The sequence below is a fragment of the Ochlerotatus camptorhynchus genome, unplaced genomic scaffold (genome assembly GCF_037179485.1).
Source record: "Ochlerotatus camptorhynchus isolate MF236.1 unplaced genomic scaffold, CSIRO-AGI_Acam_v1.1 ptg000178l, whole genome shotgun sequence".
In the NCBI taxonomy this organism is placed as follows: Eukaryota; Metazoa; Arthropoda; class Insecta; order Diptera; family Culicidae; genus Ochlerotatus; species Ochlerotatus camptorhynchus.
The window spans coordinates 3,355,620-3,382,848 of record NW_027040668.1 but is presented as its reverse complement, the minus strand read 5'-3'; the positions used below and the strand labels follow the sequence as shown (position 1 = coordinate 3,382,848).

Below are 27,229 nucleotides of genomic sequence, written 5' to 3'. Positions count from 1 at the left end.
ATGCGTTTTATGGTGATGGAATACTTTTGCGACGTGACACCACCTGATGTATTTCAAGGATTTCATACCTTTAAACATAAATAATTTCAGATCTGTTTCAAGATATTCCAGTGAACTCTGTTCCACGAATATTCAACTAGATATTTGTTTGTTTATTTCCCAGTAGCGTAAAATAAATATCTTTTAAAATTACTACTTCCGCTACAGTTCGGTCATAGCTATCGACAAGCAGCCATGGTAAAAACACTGAACCCTTTTGCACGGGTGCCAGTTTTGCCTACAAACACAGCACCAAGAGCATTGAGTTTCACGCTCCGTACCAGTGCTCGATAGAAAACACCAATCGCAGCGAACAAGGCACCGGTACCAGTGCCCGTGTACCGGTGTATGGATGCTTCGGCAAGCACCAAAGCCGAGTGTTTCTGACTTCGGAAAACACCGCAGCCGAGTGTTTTCGATTTTGGAAAACACGCTTGCTGCTCACAGAAATCTTCCTTGGGTGACTTCTGAAAGATTATCGTATACCCAACCGGTGGATGTAAGATTCGCTTACAATTATGTGGGATTCATCATCAGAGGATGTAAGTGGAGACCGCATGAACCGAGGATGCGATATACCTAGCTGCGGTCCGATGTAAGAAAATTGGAGACCGAAAAATGTGGAGTGTATTAATGAGTGAAATTAATTATGTCGAAAAAATAGAAAAAAGGTTGCCGACTGGACTCGAACCACGGACGTTGCGACTATCAGACGTGTGCTTTCTCCACTGCTCTCTCCATGCTTCTGAATCTGGTCAGCCTAAAAGCAAACATGAAGCGCTCATTTTCTCGCATGCTCGACTTCGTATGCTTTTTCTGCTGGAGAGATTCGAGACAAGTGTGTGCATCGTTCTACAATGTTCTACAATGTGCGTCGTTCTACAAGCTTACTGGTATAGTCGAAAGCGTAGATGGAACACGAAATAAAAAAAGACAAAAAACCATTACATCGCCTGCATGGTCACTTCCTAACATTCGTTGCGATGTTAATGAACAGAGGATGATAGCAACTGGAACTAACATTCATTGTAATAGATTTTTGGTTTGCGTGTAGCTGTTTTGTTGTTGTTGGATATAAGTTATCATTATTAGATTGACTCAAATCGTGTGAAAACAATAAGCTCAATTAGTTAACATAAAGCCAAGAAATACCAGTGGGTGGACGGCAACAGAAACACGCTCTTGCGAAGTGGGTGATTTGCGTATGTTTAATAATCCTGGTAGATGATCCTTTGAGCTCATAAGATTCATAAGATTGCGTAATGCTTTTTAGCCAAAAGAAATCGAAATGAATTTCATAGATCTACCCTATAAAAAAACAATGTTGACGGAAAAAATTGGAGGGTGACAGACCGGAATCGAACAATGGACATAAGCATTACTAGACCAATGCTTTGACCACTCGTCTATCAGTTCTAGTCGCGTTTAAGTACTATCTTGTATAACAAGATAATCTTTCATAAGTCGCCAAAAGAAAACTCCTGCGAGCAGCAAGCGTGTTTTCCAAAATCGAAAACACTCGGCTGCGGTGTTTGCCGAAGTCAGAAACACTCGGCTTTGGTGCTTGCCGAAGATCCATACACCGGTGCAAACAATTATGCACGGGCACCGGTACAAGTGCCTTGTTTGCTGCTTTTGGTGTTTTCTATCGAGCACTGGTACGGAGCGTACAACGCAATTTGCGTTGACGGCGACTCTGTAGCTCTTTACTCCTATGAGAAAATCCATAAGCAAACGTCAGACTGTGCGTGAAACATGGCGGACTTTGTACTATCCTTTCACTCCACCAAAAGTTCCCATAAGAAACTGACGATATTTGCTGGAAGAGCAAATTTTTCTGCGGTGCCGTCAACGCCAATGCTCTTGGTGGTGTGTAAAAAAGGCAGTACGCAGAGTAGTGTTGCGTTTAGACATGCCTGTCAACAAGGAGCTGCATGTATAAAGAAAATGATAACTTGGCTCTGTAAAGTTTATTCGAATGAGCCTGTACAAATAAAGTAATTAACAAAAAAACAAGGAGCTGTGTGTTTTTTTTTCGGTGCTAGTCACGCCAAAGTCAGTTTTTTTATAGCAACTTATTGTTTGAAGTTCATTCGCTTTTGCCATTACCTCATTGGAAGCAAACAACTAGTGGAGATGTCGGTGGAAATAAACCTAACGATAAGATTCAGCTTCCCACATAAATCGGCGAAACCATCAATTGCAGAACATTGCGAATTTTGTGAAATCGCTGCATGCGGATCCCACTCAGACGATCGCTACAGGTGGAGGAAAAAATCTATGTTCAACAAGTTCAAATCAGAGAATTCATTGCTTTATTGTTTGCTACACAACCGTGAACAATTAATTTTCTGAGCTACGCATGTCGTCTGCCTGACGAAAGTGTACGACCTCCCACCAGAAGTTCCGGATAGCGTCGCTATCATAGCGATCTAGCATTGATACTAGGGAAATACGTTGATGTGAAGCCTGAGAGAGATTTTCCAGCCATCTTAGGCCTTGATATGCTGACAGGTGTGCGGGGTCTATATATGGATGTAAAAGAGGAGATTCTACACTCGTTGCATTTCGTCAAAATGTGTGTTTCCTTTGTAAGACGTAAGGGCATCGGGTGAACTTCTGCCCTAAGCGGAAGGATCTAAAGCAGTCAGTACAACAACGAACGAAAGACGGAAGATTTTAGGTAACTTTATTATTTAAAGTATAAATTTTTCTCGTTAAGAATGAGAAAAAATGATGCCATTTTTTTCCATCAATATTGCTTTCCGTGCTGGGCACTAATGCTACCGACGCCAGGGAAGTAGCTCCCACACCTTCGACCCATCAACTCATGAACCGGGGACCAACGGCTTTACTTCCATTCCGACGGAAGGCGTGATCAGAAATATTACACCTCAAAACATCCCGGTGGCGCCGACTGGGATTGAACCCAGACCTGCTAGGGTGAGAGGCAATCACGCTTAACACTACACCACCGGTACCACTATTAAAAATTAATATCTGATCAAAAAAAAAAAAATAAATAAAAAATAAAAAATAAATCAATGCTTGTCAGATAATCCTAAAATTATGCATTTGAGACTTAAACCTATCTTGAAATCTTAAAAAAAAATATTATAAAAATAATAATTTATGAAAAAATTAATTACGTCCGGCATCGCCTCACTGTGCACTGGTTGTTTCCGATACAGGATCTTGAGAGTCTTCTAAGTCTTGCAATTGGTCCACAAGAGGCACATATTTTTTTCAAAAGAGCGCTGATGCTCACACTTTTTGAATAAACCATGTTGAGCGTTTGTAATTATTCCAGAACAGTACCATGGTCTGATGCAATGTGTTTGAACTGAAATAATCTGCGACCATGCATACAACCTTTAACAAATATTGAAATGGTTCGTTAATTTTTGTATCGATTCTCTATTAAATCACAGGTCTTTTTATGCGTAGGGCATGCCCTACCTGTCTCAGCCTCTGTATGGGCTCACCAGTATCGGTTTCCTCACCAATATGTAGAAAATGGCTAGAAATACCTAGGTCACAGGCGCTCCGACCCAACCCACTTTTATCGCAAACTAAACCAATAAACTTTTTTACACTCTCCTGAGACCAGATTTCCAAACAACCAGTGGCAGTACAATAAGTTTTATCACGTAACGCACGAACCTGCAATACATCCTGTCACGCATTGTTCCCAGGAACAATAAATCAAGCAAGCCTCCACAGGATCGATTTCGGGCAGCACACACAAACACATTTACGTTAATGCCTAGCACCACGATACCATCTGCTCCAATTATGCCTTCATTCGCGCCCAGCGTTATGATTGGGATTGGGCTAACTCTATTAAATGGTTCCATAATTTTCACACCATCGAATTTCCCCATTTAATCGAATCACTCTAATTTTGGGATAATTTTAACATGGGTTCAGTGACTAATTCATGCTGATTACCAACTTGGTTCGCAATATTGCCGAACATGACGTGAAGCGTAATTCGTCCGGCAGTGGATCTTTACGTATACGTAATAAACTTTTCTTTTTATAGTCTCCCTTCCAGCTCAAACCCCTTCGTAGAATTTGACCATCCCGGACTATTACACGAACAACAATCGATGTCTGTAGGAAGGGGGCTACGAAAACAAAATCCATCATTACAAGTCTATTCCGAACAGTTACAATGATTTGCTTTTATTTATCGGATCACGTTGGAGGTTGTGGTTCAACGTGTCGGACCGATCACGATGCGAATGAGATAATAATTTATGAGTTTATTTTTCCACTTGTCCGAAAATTACCCTCCAATTACGAGTAGCGTGTCAGGTGGATAGCACCTTGCACTTGGTACGATTTCAATGCAGCACGATATATACCGTTGACTGTGGTGTAGGTGCGGCAGATTCACCCAAACGAGGGGATACAAAAGAAATTGACCTCGTTTGTTTGTGCCCTTGACTGTCAATGGATACATCAATCAGTGATGAACGGTACTTACGTCGGTTATGCAATATGGAATTAATTTGTTTACAGTGCATGTTAGAACAACAGAACAACAATTTAGTTAATCAAAAAGCCAATTCGCCATCGCTTCTCAACATTTCTTGAAGTTATCTAACACTCCAAAGATTTGCGCGAATGTGTAGAATTGAATTTTCCTCACTCAAATTTGGGCTCAAAAATGGTGAGTCGACAACCAAGAAGGTGAAAACTAAATTAGATCGTCACAAGTTCTTACCTCACGCCATTTCGAAATATATGATTGCAGACTTCCGAAAGCATTTTAAATTTTAAACAAATAGGAAAAATGGCTCTAATGTTGACCTATGGATCTAAGATTGGGCCCATCGCTAAAAATCCGCTATTTATCAATTGTCATTGCGACGGTACTAATGGCTATTTTTCAATCAGGTTTCTTTATGAACATTACAAAGAAAATTATGATTTTTACAGTGTTGTGTTACAACATTTATTGATATCAATCTACCTGCGAATTAAATTTAAAAATCGATAAAAAATTGATTTCGTCCTGTTCGTCTGTAATACTTATACTCATTAACTATCAGTTCTCTCCCAACAAAATAAATATCGTCATTAATGTCTGTTAAAATATGTTCAATGCGAAGAAATGTATCATTCATAATGATATAAAAGTCATCGTAGACTAATTTTTTACATGATTCGTGTGTCCTATTCATATATTGAATATAATTCCACTAGAAATTGTCATGAAAACGAAATTTAAAAACTTCTCATCGTCTATTTCTATGCTATTCGATCTAATAAACTTCAATCGTGCGTCTTATTTCAGCTTTGTTATTTGTCTATAATGACAAATGCGATTCATTATATACTTTCTTGTAATGTTTACCACTGGATGATTATTTCCAGCTCTGTACTTTATTGACAACATGTTTTGATTTTGAATCTTGATATCAACCAAAAGATTTCAGATTACTAAATTTAATATCATGATATCAAAATAATAACTAATTTAGTTTATTTTTATTTTTTTGTTTTCCTACCATAGTTAAAATAATATATTGATTACTTATTTTGTTTATTATTAACGAAATTACTAACATCAAAATGCAGACATGGATTTGTTATCAAGAAAACCTTATATGTTATCTTTTTAATATCCTTCATATACCGTTTAGATCTCATTTTTGTTATGATTACTGTTAACTCGACCACACGGTAGGCAAAATATGTTATCGCGAACACTTATATCAAAATATCAAACTTAGTTTATTCGAAAATATTCCATCTGTAAAATTTAAGTGAAAATTCACCAAATGGAACACAGCCTAAGTGGGCCATGGTTTATGTAGGCAGTTAAATAAAATAGGCTTTTGAACTGCGCGTTGCAATGACCGTGTTGCAGTTTTATTTTTTAGAACCAATCTAGTAGTTTGAAGCAATCATGCAACTCAGAATTGCGAACGGTCTGAGTACTCCAATAAAAATATTTTGCAATTTTCAACTACAACCCGAACAAGTTTTTGAATATGAAATTCCTCTTTTACCGATCAATATTTCAATTCATGTAAATTGCTGTAAGTGCAGTTAATTTAAATTGAACTTTTAAATGTATCGACGACTTCAGACTACGATATCAGACTACAGAGCATACGAAGAACTACATAAGTATGCAGTATTGTTCCGAGCAGATCTGCAATCGTTACACTTCCAATCCAATGGTATGATTTTGATTCATTTTGTTCGTTCCTTACCCATAATCAACATTTCCATCTTCATCAGAAACCTATTCTGGACTAGCAGAAGAAATCTCTTGGCTGGAGCATCTACAGCCTGATGCTGTACGGAAGCGTAAATACGTGCGTGTAACCTTCCAGCATCCGAAGCATACTTTTGACACACGTATCCTGACGCCGACAATGCAATTTGAACTCATTCCACGTCCACCCTGGCCGACCAGTAGTGGCAAACGAAACTGCAGGGATAGGTTAAGAGGAAATTCTTCATCTGTCGGGATCCGTCCACAATGAAAGCTTTCACACAAGTAATCTGTGAACGTTACAACGTGAATACCAATTGCAAGCAGTCGGTGAACGAACGAACGAACGTACAATATTCTCATCTCTGAAAAAGTAGGGTATGGTGCTGCAAAACGCACCGTTCATTCAGTATTGTGAATTGCTAGCATATATGGAAGTTCAAAGTATGGAAATATTAATTGAGTATGGTTCATCAAAATGTTTTCTATGAACATCAACTGATTGCACACTCCAAAATGATAATTTTTCTTGATGATTTAATAATTTTTCAGTTTGATTTCGTTTGCTCCACAATATTGGGGTAAAATGCAATGGCATGGGGTATTTAAAATTGTTATTGCTCTATTGTATATCAAAGTAAGTGCTGAATAAAGTGTTATATTGCAATTCATAAAAAACATCTAAATTTAAGATGACAAGTAAATTCGTTCCATGCTTGTGTGATACTTGTATTGTTAGAAGCTTAATTTTTAATAGGTGATATCAACACCGACAAACCAACATGAAGCACAAGACTGACATCTGCCGCCGAGTTCGCGGAAAATATTTATCCTAACCACGAACACGCGTACAAAATTTATGAGTTGGTTCGTGTCCAATCTATTTCGGACAAATTATTTTTATCTAGATAAATAACTCAATGGTTTTGACAGATGGGATCGCTGCACAATTGAATCGACTGTTATGGATTCTCGATCAAGAGTTAAGTTTAAGTTTCATGTCGGTTTGTCGGTGATATCAATATTCAAAATAGAGTAGAGCACTACTTCGTTGAAATTGCGCTCCTAGCCTATCACTTTTTTCTACACTCCTCCGTATGACGAAGAAAATCCAATTGCATTTTCAATTACTTTAGATGGGAAATTGGGAATCAAGAAGCAGTGTTAGATGTTTAACACTATCTCAATAATGTGTGCTTCTTAAACAAATCTAAAGATCCACATGAAAATGTAGATACATATAAAAGTCATCTTGAGCAGAAACATAACTTTTTCATTGTTCAAATCCGTTTGAAAAGAGTGATAAAGTGCGGGTGGTGCTTAGTAAGACGGACATAAGAGCAAAACCCCTACTAATTTTCAGCATAATAATGCATCAATGCATGATTTCTAAACCAGGAATTATTTTTGAAACCTCCAGATAAAAATAAACGCAATCCGTGACCCGAGATAAGCATCTGATGCAAAGTAATCATTGTGATTCTGCAAGTGGTCATTTAACCCCATGGTGCACTTTGGCCTGTTTTCCCCTACCTACCATAAGAAAAACGATGAAACCATGGGCTAGTTCATGTAGAGCCCAGTTGAATGAACGAAAATCTAACAAATGGAAACATGCGTTCGTAGGACCCGGTGAATGCGTGCTGCAAAAACTGTTGTTGAGTTCGGAGCATTATTGGAAGTAACACAAAAAGCAGAATCCATTGATGGAAGCATAATGGTACGATGCCGTGTAATCACGACATTAGGTATAGGGCTGTGCACAATCACTGGTCATACATACGAAGAAGACTCTTTGAAATCAGTTTGGCAGGTCTTATTGCAGTGTCCAAATCAAGATGAGATTTTTCGGTTTTTGATTGATTTCTTATTTGGGTCAGTTTGTGAAGTATTTTTTTAGAACCAGAATTAAATTTTAGCAGCGATAATGACCACCCTAAGAAACAACATAACTCTAGATAGAGCTGGAATTAGGGCGTAACAGCTTTTGTAAACAATGACTTCTATCGATGATTTCTATGAACTCAATGTACGCCCACGCAGACCAGCATAAGCATCGGATAGGGAAAGTCTTTCCCTACCCGATGAGGATGTTGGTTTGCGTGTGCGAACCTTGAATTTCTAGAAATCTTCGATAAAAGTCATTGTGTATAAAAGCTGTTAGGCCCTAATTCCAGCTCTATCTAGAACTATCGTTTGGCCGACGTGCAAAATGGTCACTACATAGGGTAGAGCAGAGACCATGTTTTATAAGAGACGTGCGGAGAGAATAAAACTAAATCTGGTTACACGGCCAACTAAGTTATTTTGTCTGCAAGGTTTGGCAACCCGAAATTTTGCATTTACTTCGAGTGACTTTTAATTTGAGCTACTGCTTCAGCGTCAGGGTAAAACAAATACTTCGACAGTGAGTATGCATACGGGCCTAACTTCGATAATCGATTATCTTCATCTGAGAACATCGATTTGCAAAGCTAAGTGAATCAATTTTCTAAAATTCAATACAGTGCTGTAACAGGTTATATAAAAGCCACAACAAACGCACCGAGAAATTTTAATCCTTAATTTTAATAATGTTAATAAGTTATTAACAAAAGAGAAAATCGACGCAGATAATCAATCATTGTAATTAGGTCCTTATGAACGCTCACGCTTGTTTGACCTTATCGGTAATGATTATTTGAAAATTGCCATTCAAATCCCGGCATCCTTCTGTAAAAAATACACCGAATAAAACGTTACAAAATGTCAGTTTCATCCGGTTTCACAAAGACAGCGTCGTTAGAGAAAAGTGGGATCAATTCTGCACAGCAAAAAATAAATTTTAATATTACATTTGTTTTCCGTCGATCTTGTTTTCCGTGCTGAGCACCAATGCCGCCGACGCGCCAGGAAGGCAGCTCCCACACCTGGACCCTACCTATCGACCCATCAACTCATGAACCGGGGACCAACGGCTTTACGTCCCTTCCGAAGGAAGGCATGATCAGGGATGTTAAAGGGTGTCCACGATGAAATTGCCACACTATGAAATTGCTCTAACTTTTTAACCGTTGTTAGAATTTAATGAAAATTTGGGTGGATTTAGTTCATAGTGCATTATTTACATCCTGCAAGTTTTAAAGTCCTGTGATCAAAACTCGCGGAAATGGAGTCGAAAGAACAGCTCGTGCGTGATAAAATCTTGCGCATTCATCACGAGAACAAGGATCTCTCGCATCGTTCCATCGCTAAAACGTTGGGAATCGCGAATTCCACGGTGTCGCGAGTGATTAAGCGGTTTGAGGAACGGTTGACCACCGATCGGAAGCCCAGAAGTGAAGGAAAAAGTATTCCGTACAACACCAAAAATCACAACCGCGTAGTTGGGGCCTTCAACCGAAATCCGAACGCCTCCGTTAGGGATGTGGCTAAGAAGCTGCACCTAAGCCGAAGTTTTGTCGAGAAGGCCAAAACTAAGGCTGGGCTTCGGACGTTCAAGGTACAAAAGGCTCCTAATAGCGACGAGAAGCAGAACAAGTCCGCCAAAACCCGTGCCAGGAAGTTGTACCTCAACATGCTGACGAAAGTTGAATGCTGCATCATGGACGACGAAACATATGTGAAGGCCGACTTCAAACAGATCCCCGGCAACCTGTTTTTCACGGCCAAGGATAAGTTCAGCGTTCCGGAGCATGTCCGCACTCAGAAGATGTCAAAATTTGCGAAGAAATTCCTGGTTTGGCAAGCCATCTGCACGTGCGGGAAGCGGAGTGCACCTTTCGTGACCCAGGACACGATGAACGGACAGGTGTACATAAAAGAGTGCCTCCAGAAGCGGCTGCTTCCTCTCCTGAAGGCCCACAACGTCCCAACAATCTTCTGGCCGGATTTGGCCTCATGCCACTACTCCAAGGACGTGCTGAAGTGGTATGCGGACAATAAGGTCAATTTCGTGCCGAAAATGTTCAACCCTCCCAACACTCCGGAGCTCCGCCCCATCGAGAAGTACTGAGCGATTATGAAGCAGCACCTTCTTAAACGACCTAAGGTAGTGAAGACAGTCGAGGAACTGAAGAAAGTATGGGTTTACATGCAAAAAACGGTTGATTCACAGGTTGTGCAGAATCTTATGGCCGGGGTTAAGGCCAAGGTGCGGGCATTTGCGTATGGACTGTAAATAAAATACGAGTAAAATTGTAAAATGAAGTTTAATAGTTATTTCTCAATCCCTGAAAATTTGATGGCAATCGGATCAAAACTCGAATTTTGCGAATCAATTTTGTGTGTGGCAATTTCATCGTGGACACCCTTTATGCCTCAGAACATCCCGGCGGTGCCGACTGAGTTTGAACCCAGGCCTGCTGGGATGAGAGATAATCACGCTTACCACTACACCACCGGCGCTGCTCGAATGAATGAAATTTATGATGTTTTAAGAAAAGTTTGCCATCTGACCAGTTCCACATAGTCTCGTGCGCCGCCGCGCCACGCCGCCGCCGCCCCCGCCGACGATTTCGAGTCGGCGCGCCGCCGAGACCATTTTTCATACGCCGATGACGATTGTGCTTGTTGGATTTTTTTTAATGAAAATGCAATTACTTCGATTCCCGATACCTATGTTGCATATCACATTCAATAACTGCAAAGTATGCACATAAAGCAAAACAATATTTATATCAAAATACGTTGAAATGTTCATTTTTAGACAATGATTTTAAATCGATTTAAATAATATTTACGTATTGTGCATTGTAAGATTTTTTTTTATTAATTAGTTATGCGCAAACATTTATGAAATTACGTATTATTTTCGGTGCACTTATTCCTTTTGAGCCAAGGAATAAGTGCCCAGAATATACTATGAAAAATTAACGTAAACCCATAGTTTTATAAGCGTTTGCGCAAAACTTACACAATGTGCGTAGCATTTACTATATTAGTTGGACGCAAACACTTATACAATAACGGTTCTACAATAAATATGTTTGGCGTCTTGAGGCCACTTACTCATTGGCTCATAAGAAATAAGTGCGCCGAAGACACCAAAAAGATTGGATGTAGTACCGTAGTTTTATAAGCGTTTGCGTACAAATTATAAATAAAATTTGTCTTGTGATGCGCAATAACTTTACTTCAATAATATTAATGTGCATTTGCTTACCCCCCACCAAGGCTATCGCGCCAAAAATAAAACGTCAAAGTTTATCATAGCAAATCCGTACACTTTGGAAGTATACGCAAGTGGAGCCATTTAAAGTTTGGTTTTTATACTGCTAAGAAAAATGTCTGGCAATCTGAAAAAAATATCGTTGTCTTTCCTTTCTCTTGACACCAGTCATAGCAGTGAAAAATCCAGTGCAAGTTGGAATTAATTTGGGAAGCTAATGCATGAAAAGAATCAACGAAATACTCACATCATTCCGGAAAAGGTGTACCGTAAAACGGGGTATCTTTGATAATGCGGGTAATTTTGATAGTATAATGTAAAGATTAAATTTACTCACTGCGCTTTTTCCAAATTAGAAACATTGGTTCCATATTGTAGCTTAGGGTATTTTCGTTGATATCGTATATAGTTTTTATATAGTATGTGTTACATATTGAACAAACATATTAAAAAACAATTTTCGTGTTTTTCGCCTGTTTAAAAAAGCACTCAAACCATCACTTATGAAATGTATCTCCGATATAGTTATCACAAATTCAACGTTATATTCTTATTGCTTATGATGTTTTCTGATTATATAGGGGGAATGACGGCTTCGGCATGACAGACTATTTTCGGCAACCCAAATTGAAACGGTAATTTCACTGGATTTTCTTAAGAAAACACTTCGCTGAATGCATTAAAACTATTCATTAGGCTTTCAGCTTCAATTTGATTATATGTTTACCACTGAGAAAAAGCAATCTAGCAGGGTTTTCTTGAAATGAAACACACGCACTACAAAATGCTGCTGATTTCGAGTTGCCGATGAAAACACAGCTGTTTAACTCGCAGCTCAAATAGAAAGGTTGCCGAATAAAAAGAGGTTGCCCACAATAGTCGCTCTCACTAGAGAAGATTGGAGCATTGTAAAAGCTTTTAAAAACAGGTTTTGATAATTCTTTCGACTGAAATTGTTAGAGCAGCTGGCAGCAAAAGATTGTAAATAAACCAATACTGCATATGTGTGCGTTCCTTAGAGAAAAAGGCTATAGAAAGACGGTCGCTGCATAGGTTGCCGAGAATACGTAAATTCCCCTACTCATTCAAAGTTTCATATTTAAAGAACTTAATTGTTTGAGTTTCACTCATTTTTTTCTACATTCATCGAGCATTATCAAAGTAACCCAAAATCATGAAACTGAAGTTCGGTCACAAAACTAAAAAAATTGTGCAAATACTTTAATTCCCGTTAAATATATGACTAACGAATTGACTCTTGAATCCTCAGTACTTGTTTTAAAAATATAAAATTTGAAAAACATTCATTGCTCTAAAAATGATTTAGAATATACCTTAAAAAACTATCAATGTTACCCCGTTTTACGGTACTGTAAAAATCACGTTACAAAATAACTCCCACACTAATGTATGAAGTAACTAATCAGAAATATAAATGAAATATAATCGGTTCAAGTGACTTTTCGTTTAAGTTCAAATTTTTAATGTGATATTTTTACTGACACCATAGTGGCACGCCGATACACGCCGCCGCCGCCGCCGCCGCCGCCGCCGCCGCCGCCGCCGCCGATCAAGCCCAACGGCGTCACGCCGTGACGCCGCCGCCGCCGGTGCATAAATGATTCCTACGCCGCCGCCGCCGATGGTATGACCGGCGCACAGGTCTAATAATAGCATTCCGGTTGGTGCTAAACTACGCAAGACTAAAAACACGATTGAGGTGCATCCACTTTGATGTGATATTGCAATTATTTTTTTGCTGTGTAGATAAAATTCTGAAGAGGATAGGTTGATTGTTCTGCTAGAGTATGACAGTGTGAAAATAGAATAGAAGTTAAAATTGAGCGAAGGGCCATTAATGCGACAATACTTGTCAAATGCACACTCCTTTACCTAACTCATTAATGGATGAGTGGACTTGAAGTTTTTCTCAATATCAATATCCATTTAAGTTATCGCGGAAATGTAATAAATTTTTGGTTAAAATTTACTTTAAGCTTAGAGTGATCGCCTTGCCCCAATCCCTTATGACTGGGCAACTTCACGCACGTCTTTATGCACAGCTAATATCTCGTCATCAGCAATGAATCAGTAATTCAATGTCTGTGTTAAGAGCATTCTATAGAGACAATATTTATTGGTTCTCTTTCCCCTCTTTAAATATTATTTAATTTTATAGAGTTTTCACAGCGGTGTGTTTGCAGACTTATTTTATTTTATAATCAGAACGATAATTGCATCACTTGAAATTACAGTAATGCACAGAGTTGTAAGCACTCATTCAGTAAATACTTGAAATCACATTTGCATAATTTGTATCCATGGGTGCCTCTGATTAATTTTTAATTAAAGCGTGTAGCCTTGACCTTTCAAGAATCGACATTAATTCCAGTAACGTGCCACGCTGGCCACGGTCTAACTTTAACTTACCCACTACGTTGAGCCGAAAGGCCTGCGAAATTTTCGGCTCTATTGACACTTGGCACTCGTACGTGCCGGAATCGCGAGGCTGCGGCGAGGTAATCCTCAGTGTCCACTCGTCACCGCCATCGGTGTGCAGCGATTGAAACCGTTGGTCGTTGGTGTACGTCAGGATTCCCACCGTGAGAATGTGCAGATCACGCTTCCGAATCCAGGACACCTGGAGGAATTAAAGGTTAGCGGTGTTAAAGTGTGTTCAAAATGGACATGAACTAATCTCAGTAGAGTGGATTTTCCATTCAAGTTGAGCGATGCTTACCGCTCGGTCGCCCAGATTTCGCACCCGGCAGTGCAGCAGCGCAGATTGACCGACGGTTGCGGTTATTTCCCGCCGGGTGCTGTTGTCAAAGTAAGGCTGGGCGTAGGGCTGCTCCCAGTATGACTGTACTTCGCCACTGATAACGTTGAGCACTGGAACAAGAGGAAAATGGAAAATGCTCTCGTGAGTATTATCGCTGGTAAAGAAGATTATACTTTGGGGATAAGACGTGTGCAAGCAAGCAAGCAGATGCAAACGGAATCGATCGACTCTATCGCAAACAGACAGACTGGAGGAGTGGCATATCCTATCCGACTTGCACATTGAGTTCAATCGTATGGTTCGCATCTATCGGATCGGAATGGATCAAATATATCAACCCAATTTGAAATTTTACGTAACAATAATCCCACAGACGTGCCAAGAAACCAAACGACTTAACAGTGGAAAGTGGATTTGAGTGGATTGGAGTCCATGTGGGATGACGGGCTAGGGCTAGGAGCAATTCCCAAGTCAACAGGATGGGGGAAGGATGTGAGCATGTACGTGACGAGGCCTCTTTACTTTAGCTGCAAAAGTGTAGAAAGGATGGGGTGTGGGGAGTTTCCGTTGAGAACCTGCCATCACCACAAATCTTCTTGGAATATTAGCAAACGAATCTTTTGTTTCCTGACACACATAAGTTGGACGATGACGTAGGTTTAGAAGTGTCTCCATGGAATCTGACCATGTTGTGGTTTGTTTTGTCTTTTCATGTAGGATGATGGGAAAGGCCAGCCTATTGCAGGTGATTGGAGTATGAGATGGGGAACGGAATTAATTTTCTGATTGGTTAGTTTCAGATCCGTTTGGATTCAGTTTCCATTCTCCTCAGGTTGGCGAATCTCAATTGAGGTTAGAATTGCTTATGACGTGTTTAATAAAAGCCACATTTTACACGTAACATTTGAAAAGGGCAGATCAGCTTTTGTAAACAAATCAAGCCGATAGAACGATTTTTTTGAATTTTTTAAGTTAACTATGTAGTTGCATAAATTTCACCACATGATAGTTTGTCAATTCATCTAGTGGAAGTTGGCTGCGCTGCGAAAGTGGCGTGATGCGTCGTTTTCGTTCTTATGAACAGTATTGGCAAAATCATCTATCAAATGATATTATTCCACTCTCATATTTACGGTCTCAATATCACGCATGATATTGGAGCAAAATTGAACATACAACGTTGCATTGGAGTTGAACGGGTTTTCGCTGTGTTGCTGCTTTTCATGTTTGCACTCACACATAATATTTTTCCCCTTTTGTTCCAACATGTATCACACATGTGGGCGCGTCCAATGCTTGAACATTATGTTTCAACGTCCTAAACAACAACAGTGCAGTGTGTTGACGTAGAACTACGTCTTTGTCGACTATACCCAAGTAACCATAGGCAGGTTATTTCGCCTTTTTGGCTATATACGGGCCTCATTAGAACTTGCAAACACTGGTAAGTCGTTGTTCAGCTGTATATAGTCAAAAAGGCGAAATAACGTGCCTATGGTTACTTGGGTACTGGGGTACAAATCAAAAAATATGTGTGGTGGTTGGTGTTAGGTTTTGAACGCTTATAACTTTGTCATTTATAAATGAAATTAAAATCCAAATACGCCAATCGATAGGATATTACATTACGGACCGGCTGAAATAAATATTTTTCCAATTTTTCTCTAATTAATCTTTTGGAAATGTCCAAATGATAATTTTAGCACTGTTTTCATGAAATAAGCATTTTTCACAAACCCAGTCATCATAAACGAATACCACTTGGTTGCACATCATTCTGCTTGAACCTGAAAAGATATATATCAGCGCTGCTCTCCTGCCTCTGCTCATTACCGCTTCGGACGGCGTGGCACTAGGTTCTGCAGCAAGCAGGACTAAGTCAGCAGCTAAAGGTGGATCACGGCGTGTCCACCACAATGAGGAATGATACTTAAAAAAACGTGCATGTAAAACCCCCTCCCCCTTAACAACATATCTGGTAGAGGAATTTACGTATTCTCGGCAACCTAAGCAGCGACCATCTTTCTATAGCCTTTTTCTCTAAGGAACGCACACATATGCAGTATTGGTTTGTTTACAATCTTTTTCTGCCAGCTACTCTAACAATTTCAGTCGAAAGAATTGTCAAAAACTGTTTTGAAACGCTTTTACAAAGCTCCAATCTTCTCTAGTGAGAGCGAGTATTGTCGGCAACCAGTTTTTCTTCGGCAACCGTTCCATTTGAACTGCGTGTAAATCTGCTGTTCTATTATCGGCAACTCGAAATCAGCTACAATTTGTAGTGCGGGTGTTGCATTTTAAGAAAACCTTGCTAGATTGCTTTTTCTAAGTGGTAAAAATATAGTCAAATTGAAGCTGAAAGCATAAAGAATCGTTTGCATGCATTAAGCGAAGTGTTTTCGTAAGAAAATCCAGTGAAAATAGTGTTTCAATTTGTGTTGCCGAAAATAGTCTGTCATGCCGAAGCCGTCATTTCCCCCATCTCTATAGATGAAATTATATTAACATCCAAAGTCTATCCTTTTTTCCATATTCTGCACAAAAGAAACGTTCTGCCTCGCCCCCATTCATAATAAAATGGCGGGAAATTTTGTCAGTTTCGGGGCTTAGAAAGTATGTTTTGTGCAGAATATGTAAAAAAAGGAGGGACTTCGGATGTATTTTTTCTGCAAAATATGTAGAAAAGGAGGGACGTCGGATGTTAACCTAAATGTATATATCATGCATCATAGATATAGATAGATAGATAGGTTCTACGTCATACTGCGGTCGTGTCTAGGGCACAACCTTTTAATTTTTTTGATTAAATTAAGATTAATCTCCAGGGACTTAATTTTGATTTCTTGGTGAATATGCATGCAGTGCGCGTAATTTATGCTTTTGAGTTCATAAAAATGTGTATGGCTGAATATAGTATGTATTACGTTGGTACAAAATTTATAGAGAACATATATTTAAAACAACATTTGCCTTCTATTTTTGTTTAAATGCTCAATAAAACAACTAAGGATAAGGGCACAGACAAACAGACATAACTCTCACAATCATATTCTTGGTAAATAAGGTTTCAGTTCGGAATGTGCTCGCATTTGTCATGGTGGCGCCACTGAACCGTCAAGCAAGTCCACACATTTTGAACTTATCAGTGGTGCCAGTTCGTTTTCAGGTCAATTTAGTAGATGTCAGCTCTTGAAATAACAAGGCAACGCAACAAATCGCCTTTCATTGTTTCTTGGGAAGGCATTCCACATAGGTACTAATCTGACGAATACAGAAATAAAAGTTATTGATGGTGATGATGATGGTTCCTGTGCTTACTCCTACAAAGATTTGAGCTGGACGATTTATATTTAAGATAATTAATTATAACATTTAACCAGATTAGCAAACAAAAACGAACTGGTTACAGTTACAGATATAAATTGCCTCAACACTTTTCAGCTACGCGATTTAAATGTGAAAAAGCTTCGGCTTTCACCTCTTTGTTCACTCTTTTGTCCACCTCAAATATTCACAAGCATTCCCAGCAATCAAGAGTTCATGAATAATACACAAAGCATTATAATGCACTATCAACCCCGCAATCTGATGCTATCGTAATTTTCAGCAACGTCAGGAATGCATTGAATATTAAATTCTAAATGCTTGATCGTTCCACTTGTAGTGTAATATTACGCTATACGATGTACACAGATTTTGACAATAACTCATTTTAATGAGTGAAATATTGTATCCACTTTTACCATCAATGAGTTCAATACATCATCATATTGATTGATACATATTATTATTTTTTGCTGTGTCATATTAAAGTAATGGGCGGTGCTAGAAAAGGAATTCATTATCACGATTAAAAGCTTGTTGCCAGCAAAATAAAAATCACGCAAAACAAACAAAACAAATCTCTAAACGTAGACTGAACTTTTGTCATACGGATCCGTATTTCTGATAAATTTATTTGTTTATTTATTTATTTATTTATTGTTCCAATGATTGATCTGACATATGGTTGTCTTAATGAATTAAAAAAGTATAATTAAAACAAAAACAGGACACAGGACAGTCTTCTAATAAAAACAGTTAACGGCACATTAAAGTCAAACAATGCATAGACGTCATTAAACGCATTAGCGACGGCTCGGATAGGTTCATTCAACCCATATTGCCGATTACGAGCTGCGAGATGTACAAAATTACGCTGTCTAATCACTCTCTCAGGTGCGTAAAAGAAAAGCTGCCGGAGTAATTCGGGGGAATCAATCTCGCTGGTAATGATTTTAGCAGCAAAAACAGCTTGAGCGGTTCCGTCGTCTTTGTTCCAAGGTGTCAATTCCAAGCAGACGACAGCGATCCACGTAAGACGGCAAGTTAGCCGTGTCACGCCAAGGCAGATGACGAAGCGCGTTGCGAACAAACTTTCTCTGTACATTCTCAAATCTGGCTATCCAGCATGCTTGGTATGGGCACCAGACGACAGCACTATACTCTAAGATTGAACGTACTAACGAACAATACAGCGCCCGCAGGCAAAGCGGACCGTGAAGGTCTTCAGATATTTTGAACATAAAGCCAAGCTGCCTGTTAGCTTTAGTTAGGATGTCATTGTAGTGCGGTTTGAAGATCGATTCACAGTCCAGTGTTACTCCCAAATCTTTGACCTGGCTAATCCTCTCTAATGGTTGCCCGGAAATGGAATAATCAAATATTATCGGTTTTTGTTTGCGGTGAAATTAACTCACATTGCACTTGTTGATGCTGAGCGTCAAGAAATTACGGAAGCACCAACTCTGCATACGATCCACAATCAGCTGCAACTCCTCACAATCAGCGATGCAATTGATAACCGCATACATTTTAACATCGTCAGCGTAGAATAGCCGACATCCAGGTGGCAGTAGACACGAAAGCTCGTTGACGAAAAGCGAAAACAGAAGGGGTCCCAGATTACTTCGCTGGGGAACGCCGGAAACGTTCGTGAACACTTCAGAACGAGAAGCTCCAATCTTAACGCAAAGCGAACGGTTCGTAAGGTAAGATATGAACCACGAGATGAAGGATCCAGACACTCCGAGTTTCTCAAGCCTGCTCAAAAGAATGTTGAGGTCTACTCGGTCAAATGCAGCCTTGAGATCAGTGTAAACCGCGTCGATTTTTCCGCCAGAGTCCATTGTACGAACGCAGAGCGACACGAATTCGGTCAAATTGGTTGTAACTGACTGTTTTGGGTAGAATCCATGCTGAACCGTGGAGATGTAATTTTTACAAGAGCTGAAGAGCGCCTCATTGATGATAATCTCGAATACTTTGGAGCAGCAACATAGTGATGTGATTCCTCTGTAATTCTGGACATTCCTTTTATCACCTTTCTTGTGGACGGGGAACATATACGAAAATTTCCACGGCCCACGAAATTTACTCTCCTGTAGTGACAGATTAAATAACTTCGCCAAGGGAGTGAGCAACGACTCCGAACACAGCTTCAGAACGGACGCAGGAATGCCATCTGGCCCGGCAGCAAACGAGAGTTTCAACCTTTGACGGTATGTTCACTGATGTGAAACGGACGGAGCTCAAATGCATCTGTTGGAGAATCGCTTATAGCAATCGTGACTTGATTTGGTGAGGCCGAAGATCCCTTGAACGAACTCATGAAATGTTGAGCAAAAAGGCGGCATTTCTCTGGTTCAGCGGTTTGCTCACCGAGATGAACTGACAATGGCAAACCGACTACGTTCTTTTTAGAGTTTACAAACGACCAGAAACGCTTTGGATTTCTGCGAAGAGATGATTGCGTACGGAAGACATATCGTCGATACAGGAATCTTTTGCATCTCCTTTAGTCGTTACTTGTGCGGCTGAACTCCTGCTTCGTAATATACGAACGATTTTGGCAGTATCTTCGTAGCGATTTAGCCCTATACCGTTTCAGTCGACGCAAGTGACCGTTAGACCACGGTGGCTTTGGTGCGGGGCGGGCAATAGGTACATATTCAGCCATGATATCCCAAATCATTTGACTGAAATATTCAACGGCATCGTCAACACATCCAGCTAATTCTAATGGTCGCTAATCGATACCGGAAATAGCAGCGCTAATCGCAACATAGTCTGCTCGACGGAAATCCAGTGTACGATTATTTACGGAACAATCCTCAAAAACGACTGGCGCTGGGAGGTTCATCAGGACGTCTAAAGCAGGGTGGCCTGCATCAAGAAAGATCAGAGGTTCTATGGCTTCCGAAACGGTGCATGCTAGAGTTGCAGGTTCGTTAGTGAGAACAAGGTCTAGAAAGCGAGCGTTCCTATTCAATACACCATTGATCTGCGTGAGGCCATGTAAAGCGAAACCGTCGATAAGCGTTGAACTAGCAGCCGATAGAACCGATTGAGGCTCAACCTGGAAAGACCCATCGTACGACTTACTCCACCGGAGCAAAGGCTGGTTATAATCTCCTAGCTGCAGAGCATAGTCATTGAATTCCAAATTGGAAACAATAGCACCGATGGAGTTCACATGATTCTGAATACCAATGACATCGTTGCGGCGGCCAGGAGGTAAATAGATCACGCCTCACGATCAATCAATACTGAATATTTCGCAGAACCGGCATCACTGACTTGCATCTGTTTATTTTTATTCAACACAGCTAACGCGTTGACAGACCGAGGGAAAAGCAACTAGTGAAAAAATTGCATGGATAAGGGATGCTTCGGTTGCAAATCAATGCTTCGGAATGTTTAAGATAGAGGGTGCTAGTGTGCACGCTTGACGATATTTTTCAAAGAATTTTCTTCTAATAGTTATGTCTGTTTGTCTGTAATAAGAGCCTCTTAATAAATAACGTTACGCTTAAAAGTGAGATTATCAATCTCAAAGCACCAAATGGTGTGGCATAACCAAAGCTGTCAAAATATGGGCTCGAAACCATTTTTGCGACACACCACATCGATCCAGTTTTTAAACGTCTATGTCGATGCTGCTACACACCAGTCGACGAAGAGAACTGATCAAAGTTACTTGGAACCTAATGCAATGATCCGCTTGAAGTACGTTTGTGTCAGTTATATGTTTTTATCAGGAAAGTGTTCTACCATGGAAAAAGAAACTATGAATGTTGATGAACGTGAAAAAATAAATCTGCTGGACAGTTAATGAAATCCGGTGGAATAAAAGGAATATTCGTGTCCAAATTGAATTAATTATAAGATAATAGATTTAACGCTGAAAATAGTAAAGTTTTATGTATATTACTCGGTATTGTTGAAGAAACGGTCAAGAAACAGAGCAGAAAATTAAAGTAGGAAAACATAACCTAAAATTGAAAAATATAACTAAAAAGAGAAGATAATTGCTAGATTTTTTTTCCTTGATTTGTTTTCCGTCGAACTTGTTTTCCGTGCTGAGCACCAATGCCACGGACGCCAGGAAGGCAGCTCCCACACCTGGACCCTACCTATCGAGCCATCAACTCATGAAGCGGGGACCAACGGCTTTACTTCCCCCTTCCGAAGGAAGGCGTGATCAGAGATGTTATGCCTCAGAACATCCCGGTGGCGCCGATTGGGATTGAACCCAGGCCTGCTGGGGTGAGACGTAATCAAGCTTACCACTACACCATCGGCGCCGCTATAATTGCTAGATGTAAGTCATAGTTTAAGGAAATAATAAATAAGTGATAAAAGTGAAGATTAGAGTACCAGAATCTGAAAAAAGAAAGAGCAACCAAAACGATTCGTCCATTACAATCGATAAGCCAGATCCTACAAGCCAAGGCAGCCCAGACCAGAGCTGTGCCTAAAACGAAACCACCTGGAAGAGGAAAACCGGATGAAGAGCAACAGATGCTCTCGAAAATTGCAATTCTGAAATCGTGTGATATCGAAGGAACAATTCAATCGCACCCGGCAGCTGTCGGAAAATTGTGGCGGATGCAAATTTAAACAGATGCAGGGAGATCGGTTGGTTTCGATTCAGGGTGGTACTGGAATCAAGAGAAGCATACACTTCTCTCGAAGTAATTAACTTCGCAAAGCACAATTTTAATATGTTCGTTCCGGCTTTGACGATAGAAACGATATGTTATGTTCGGGAAGTGCCTACCGAATTCAAGGAGGAGGAAATAAGAAACATTATCGAAACTGAGGTTCCTGTACTGAAGGTGGAGAGGATCAAATGGAAGGATGTTGATAAGTTGGTTGACACCAGCAGCTTTAAGGTGGTAATAAAGGGCAAAAAGCCACGGTTGTATGTGTTCCCAGTTAAACTGTAGTGTTCATAACCAAGAGAATTGTCCCAGCAAGAAACGTTGTGCCAATTGTAGGAAGGAACATGAAGCAGACAGTAAGTACTGTGAAGAAGGTCACTTTGAAGAGAGACAACATTATCAAAACGTTGAAGAAGGAACGAAAGACGGACGCGGAGGTGAAGTCAAGATATCTCAACCTAACCAACCGATTCGAGATACTGGATATGGACGAGGAATACCCAGAGATGGAAACAGGGCCAACGGGAGTTCAAAAGGTGAGACTAATACCGGTCGGACAGGACCGACCTATGCTAGCCGAGCAAATGCAGCAATGAGTAGGGTTTCTACGACCCAGGCTTCGACGCCAGAGGATTCGACTGGTCAGTTCGAATGGAGAGCATGGGCCACATAAACTGAGAAAATAGTGGAAAGCGTTTTCAACGCTACTGTACCGTATGCGTGATAATGTTTGCACCATTAAGCAATGTCAAAATTAAAAAAATTCTCAAAAATTTCGTTTTCGAGTTTTTTTATTCATTTAAAGGGGGATGTTTCTTAGACTCCTAAACTATGTTAATCATCGATCGAATCTCAACTTGCTGCAATTACGGCCTCCACCCGCTTCCGGAATGCACGGCAGGTTCTAATAATGTAGTCTGGATCCATTTCTCTCCAGGTACGGGTCAATGTTTGTCTAAGGCTTGCTGTACTCGGGTGGCGTTTAGAACAGGCCTTGGCTTTCATGACGCGCCATATTGATTAATCCAGCGGATTATTTATTTATTTGTCGTCAATCAGTGTAGACCGTTTTACAATAGTGCACATGAGCACAGATTTAAATATTGGAACTAAAAATGATTTCTTCCAAATTTTTGGAAAATCACCTGTTTTGAGAGATAAATTGTAAAGCCAAAACAATGGTTTAACAAAACTTGTTGCTATTTTTTTCAATAAAAATGGAGGTATTTCATCAGGACCAGGTCCTTTGCCGGCATCGAGACTTTCAAGAGTCATAAAAATTTCTTTAACAGTGATATTATTAACTGATACGTCATTTTCCCCTTCATCTAGGTAAGAAAAATAGTTCAAATCGAGAGCATTACTGAATTTGTGAAATTGAATTTGTTACTTATATGTGTTTTGGATAAAAACGAGCAAATAGGTTACAAATATCCTTACTATCAGTGCTATTACACTCTTCAAACAGCATGCGTGATGGGAATGTACATGACTTCATTTTTTCATTCGCGAAGTTAAAGAACGTTTTGGGATCAGATTTTATATTGTTCTCTACTCTGGAATTGTAATTCTCATATGCTGACGATATTTCTTTCTCAAGTGCTCCGCAAATTTAAACATATTTTTCTAAATTTTGTGACGTTTTAAACTTTTTATACGCCTTGTGTGCTTTTTGCTTCCTGTTTTTAATATTTCTGATTTCTTGTGTATACCACACAGGATATTTGGTGCTGTTCATTATTCTCTTTAGTCTTTTAGGAACGAATATTTCAATAATATTGAATAAGGTAGTATAAAATATGTCAACAGCCTTGTCCATGTTGTTTTCATCTTTTAAAAGGTTTTGCCAATTTATGTTATTCAGTCTGTTGTTAAATTCAGGAACATTTGCATTTTTAAAATCATAATCTAATTCAAAATCAACAACGCTTGGGCGTGACCGATGCGAGTCTGTGAACACTGAGTATTCAATAGCCGTATGAAATTTTTCATTCTTCCATAATGGAACTGCTGCTTCTACAATACACAAATCTTCTGTACAATTAGTAAACATAAGATCCAAATAGGAATTGAGCTGGTTACGAACATGGTTAATTTGATGAAGTCCCAAGTGGCTGCTTTTATCAAAGATAAATTGCAAAGTATCGTTTTCTCCTACAATTGGTAACAACAGAGAATCATTATCACTATCCTGTATAAAATTAACAGTATTCTGGTTAAAATCTCCATAAATATGAATTTTGGTTCTTGGATCTTCTCTTTGAATTTTCAGTTCTGCAGCAGTGAAAAACTTTTCGTAAGCTGGTTTTTTGGAAAAGTGTGGAGGAAAGTAGACAGAAGCGAAAAGATGTTCTTCGCCGTTTATTAAAATTTTAACCCACACATCTTCAAATTCTTTTTGGCTTTCACTAACAATTTGTTCAGCTTGAAATGTAGCATCACAGCAATAAGTACACCACCACCTGATTTTTTACCTGATAATGATAAATCGCGGTCACATCGAAAAACACAAAATTTACTACCAAAGACCTCTTCGCTATTAATACTATCAGACCAACTAGTTTATGTTCCTATTATTATATCATATGTGCATCCGCTTATTTTATTTTGAATTTCATTTATTTTATACGCACTACGCATACGGTTAAAATTTTGGCAATAGACTGTAGTTTCACTTAAAAAAGAGCTACTTGATAAACTAGCGACATGGTCACTTACGTCGTGCTGGTCAGGGGGTGAAGTGACTGCATCCTGTCCGAAATCTCTCAAGTTATGTGAGATGCCATGATCCTCGGGCTCAGCTATGTTGTCATATTCTACCTCAGGTGAGTGCGTCAGTGGTGCCGAAAACACGCATGTCTACATGTGCACGGCTGACACGATGTAGAGGAAGAATTCCCCGGAGCCATACCATGTGAATTCTGAAGACCGCTTACTGGGTACGGGTTTATAGTTTCCCTTTTTTCAAACTGCATCGTAAGTTGATAATTAACCGGTGGTTTGTTGAAGACATTTTTTGCTGCTGAAAGCAGCTCTCGATCAGGTGGAAGAAAACGGGGGTTGCCATGATTTCTGATGTGGAACTGGTAAGAACTGTTGTTTTTGTTATTGCTATTAATGTTATCCTGTTCGTTATGTCGAATGATGCTCCGGTGACCGAAAATGTTGCTGTGATTGGTACTGTAACCGTTGTCGGAATTCATGTTTCGATGATTACGATGCTTTAAACTGTTGCTGTGTATGTTGTTCCTTACGTTAGAATAATTTCGTGCTGTATTTTGTTTCCTTTTCCTTCTAGCTTTTTCAGCATGTTTTTGTTGATTTAGCCGTCGTGATTTGCGCGCGTCGGGGATCGGGGCTGGATGGCGGCCACATATCCTTCGCCCAGAACGGAAGATGTTCCTGCAACCATTTCTGAGTGCGGTTCGAGGTGTGGCACGGAGCCCCATCTTGTTGAAATACAACATTTGGCTTCGGACCGTACTGTTCTTTGATCCACGGAAGAACATACTTTCTTAAAATCCCGATGTAGACCTCCGTGTTGACCTTGTCGCCTTCTGGAATGAAAACTGGTCCATTTTGTTGCCATCGGAAGCCACCAATCCAAACACCATAACGCTAGCAAGATGCTTGGTCAGATACACGTTATTGTGCTCGTCGGCCACGTCTTTTACCGGAAGAAAACTAATATACCGGTCGGTTCCGGTTCCCGTAATCTTCCTTTAAGATCTTCCGTGCCGTAAAGTCACTGATCCCGTGTTCCTCTGCCATTTTCCTTATTGAACGCACTGCATTCACCCGAATCTTCCTTTTGATAGCAGCGATAACCCTCGGAACCCGAGCTGACCTCGGACGACCTGTGGCCACCTTCGCGGATAGTTGTCCTTTCTTTCTACGGTCTAAAACCCTTTTGACGGTCCACCGGGACACTCCCACGGCGATTGAAATGTCTTTTTGCGACATTTGCGCGTGGGACAAATCACGAATACGCTGCCACTTCGTCATGGTGCAACTGTCAAACTAAGTAAATCATTTTCTTTTATACACAGCCTACTACGGTATGAGCTATAGGTTACGTGCATGCAAAGAAAACCAAGGCATTGCATGCACAGGTGAAACGGGAACCTTATTTGTACGATGGTGCAAACATTATCACGCATATGGTAGAGGAATCCATACTGTCACAGGTGCGACAATATTTGTTACGACAGCTGAGAATCAGGCCATGGTTGAAACCGTTAATTGCGCAGCGAAATGAAATCTCAAACCACATATGCATTGGTGGCCCATCGTCGGACTTGGGTCACCTGATAATGCACATATATGGAAGAATCAATGGAATCATTGATGGATAATGACAATCAAACTGGCAAATAATAAACGGTGAAAAATCGAGAATATTCCAGGTAAACAGAAATGGCGCCGAATAAAGTTAAAATAATCCAAGATAAGATTCAAATAGCGAATTCGTTTATTATTCAGTTCCAACCTGCATTGGGTATCAAGATTGGGTCTGCTTATTTTCTGACAAACGTCAGTTGGCTCGTTTGTTTTTAAAACCCAGCTCAGGTTGAGGTTCGCACTGACAAAAAGTTCGGTTTTGCACTGGGTTGGAACTGGTTCCAACCCCGATAATAAACGAATTCGCTAAAAGTATACATCCAACGGATAGAGAGGAACCAAAGGGTGTATTCGTGGAAAATGGCACACACATAAAGGGTGTCCTACATCAAATTACATCACGAAAAAAAAAACGCTGAAGAAAATTACCTAGTACACCGATCCTTTTCAAACTTTCAGGCAATAAAATATAACCCATTAGTAAGCTTTTGGCATATTTATTTCATTCAACTTCAATACCATAACCGTACGCTTCACTCTACTCATTAGGTTCTGTACAACAACTGGCTGCAGCTTCTTGTGTACGGAAACCCACTTTTTCTTCATGTCTGCCTTAGATTAGATCCTTGGGATGCTTCCGTAGTGTATGCTTCATAATAGCACAGTATTTTTCGATAGGCCTTAGTTCCGATGCGTTG

General features: G+C 39.9%; 1 protein-coding gene across 1 annotated transcript in view; it reads right to left on the bottom strand.

Annotated features, from left to right (window-relative positions):
* Nucleotides 1-27,229, bottom strand: part of LOC135701880 (protein sidekick-1-like) — a 370,179-nt gene that overhangs the window by 167,004 nt on the left and 175,946 nt on the right. Inside the window, exons 3-4 of the mRNA XM_065222824.1 lie at nucleotides 14,164-14,315; nucleotides 13,854-14,064 (exon numbers count right to left, since the gene is read on the bottom strand). Coding sequence (XP_065078896.1) covers nucleotides 13,854-14,064; nucleotides 14,164-14,315 — 363 coding nt within the window. The remainder of the gene's footprint in view (nucleotides 1-13,853; nucleotides 14,065-14,163; nucleotides 14,316-27,229) is intronic.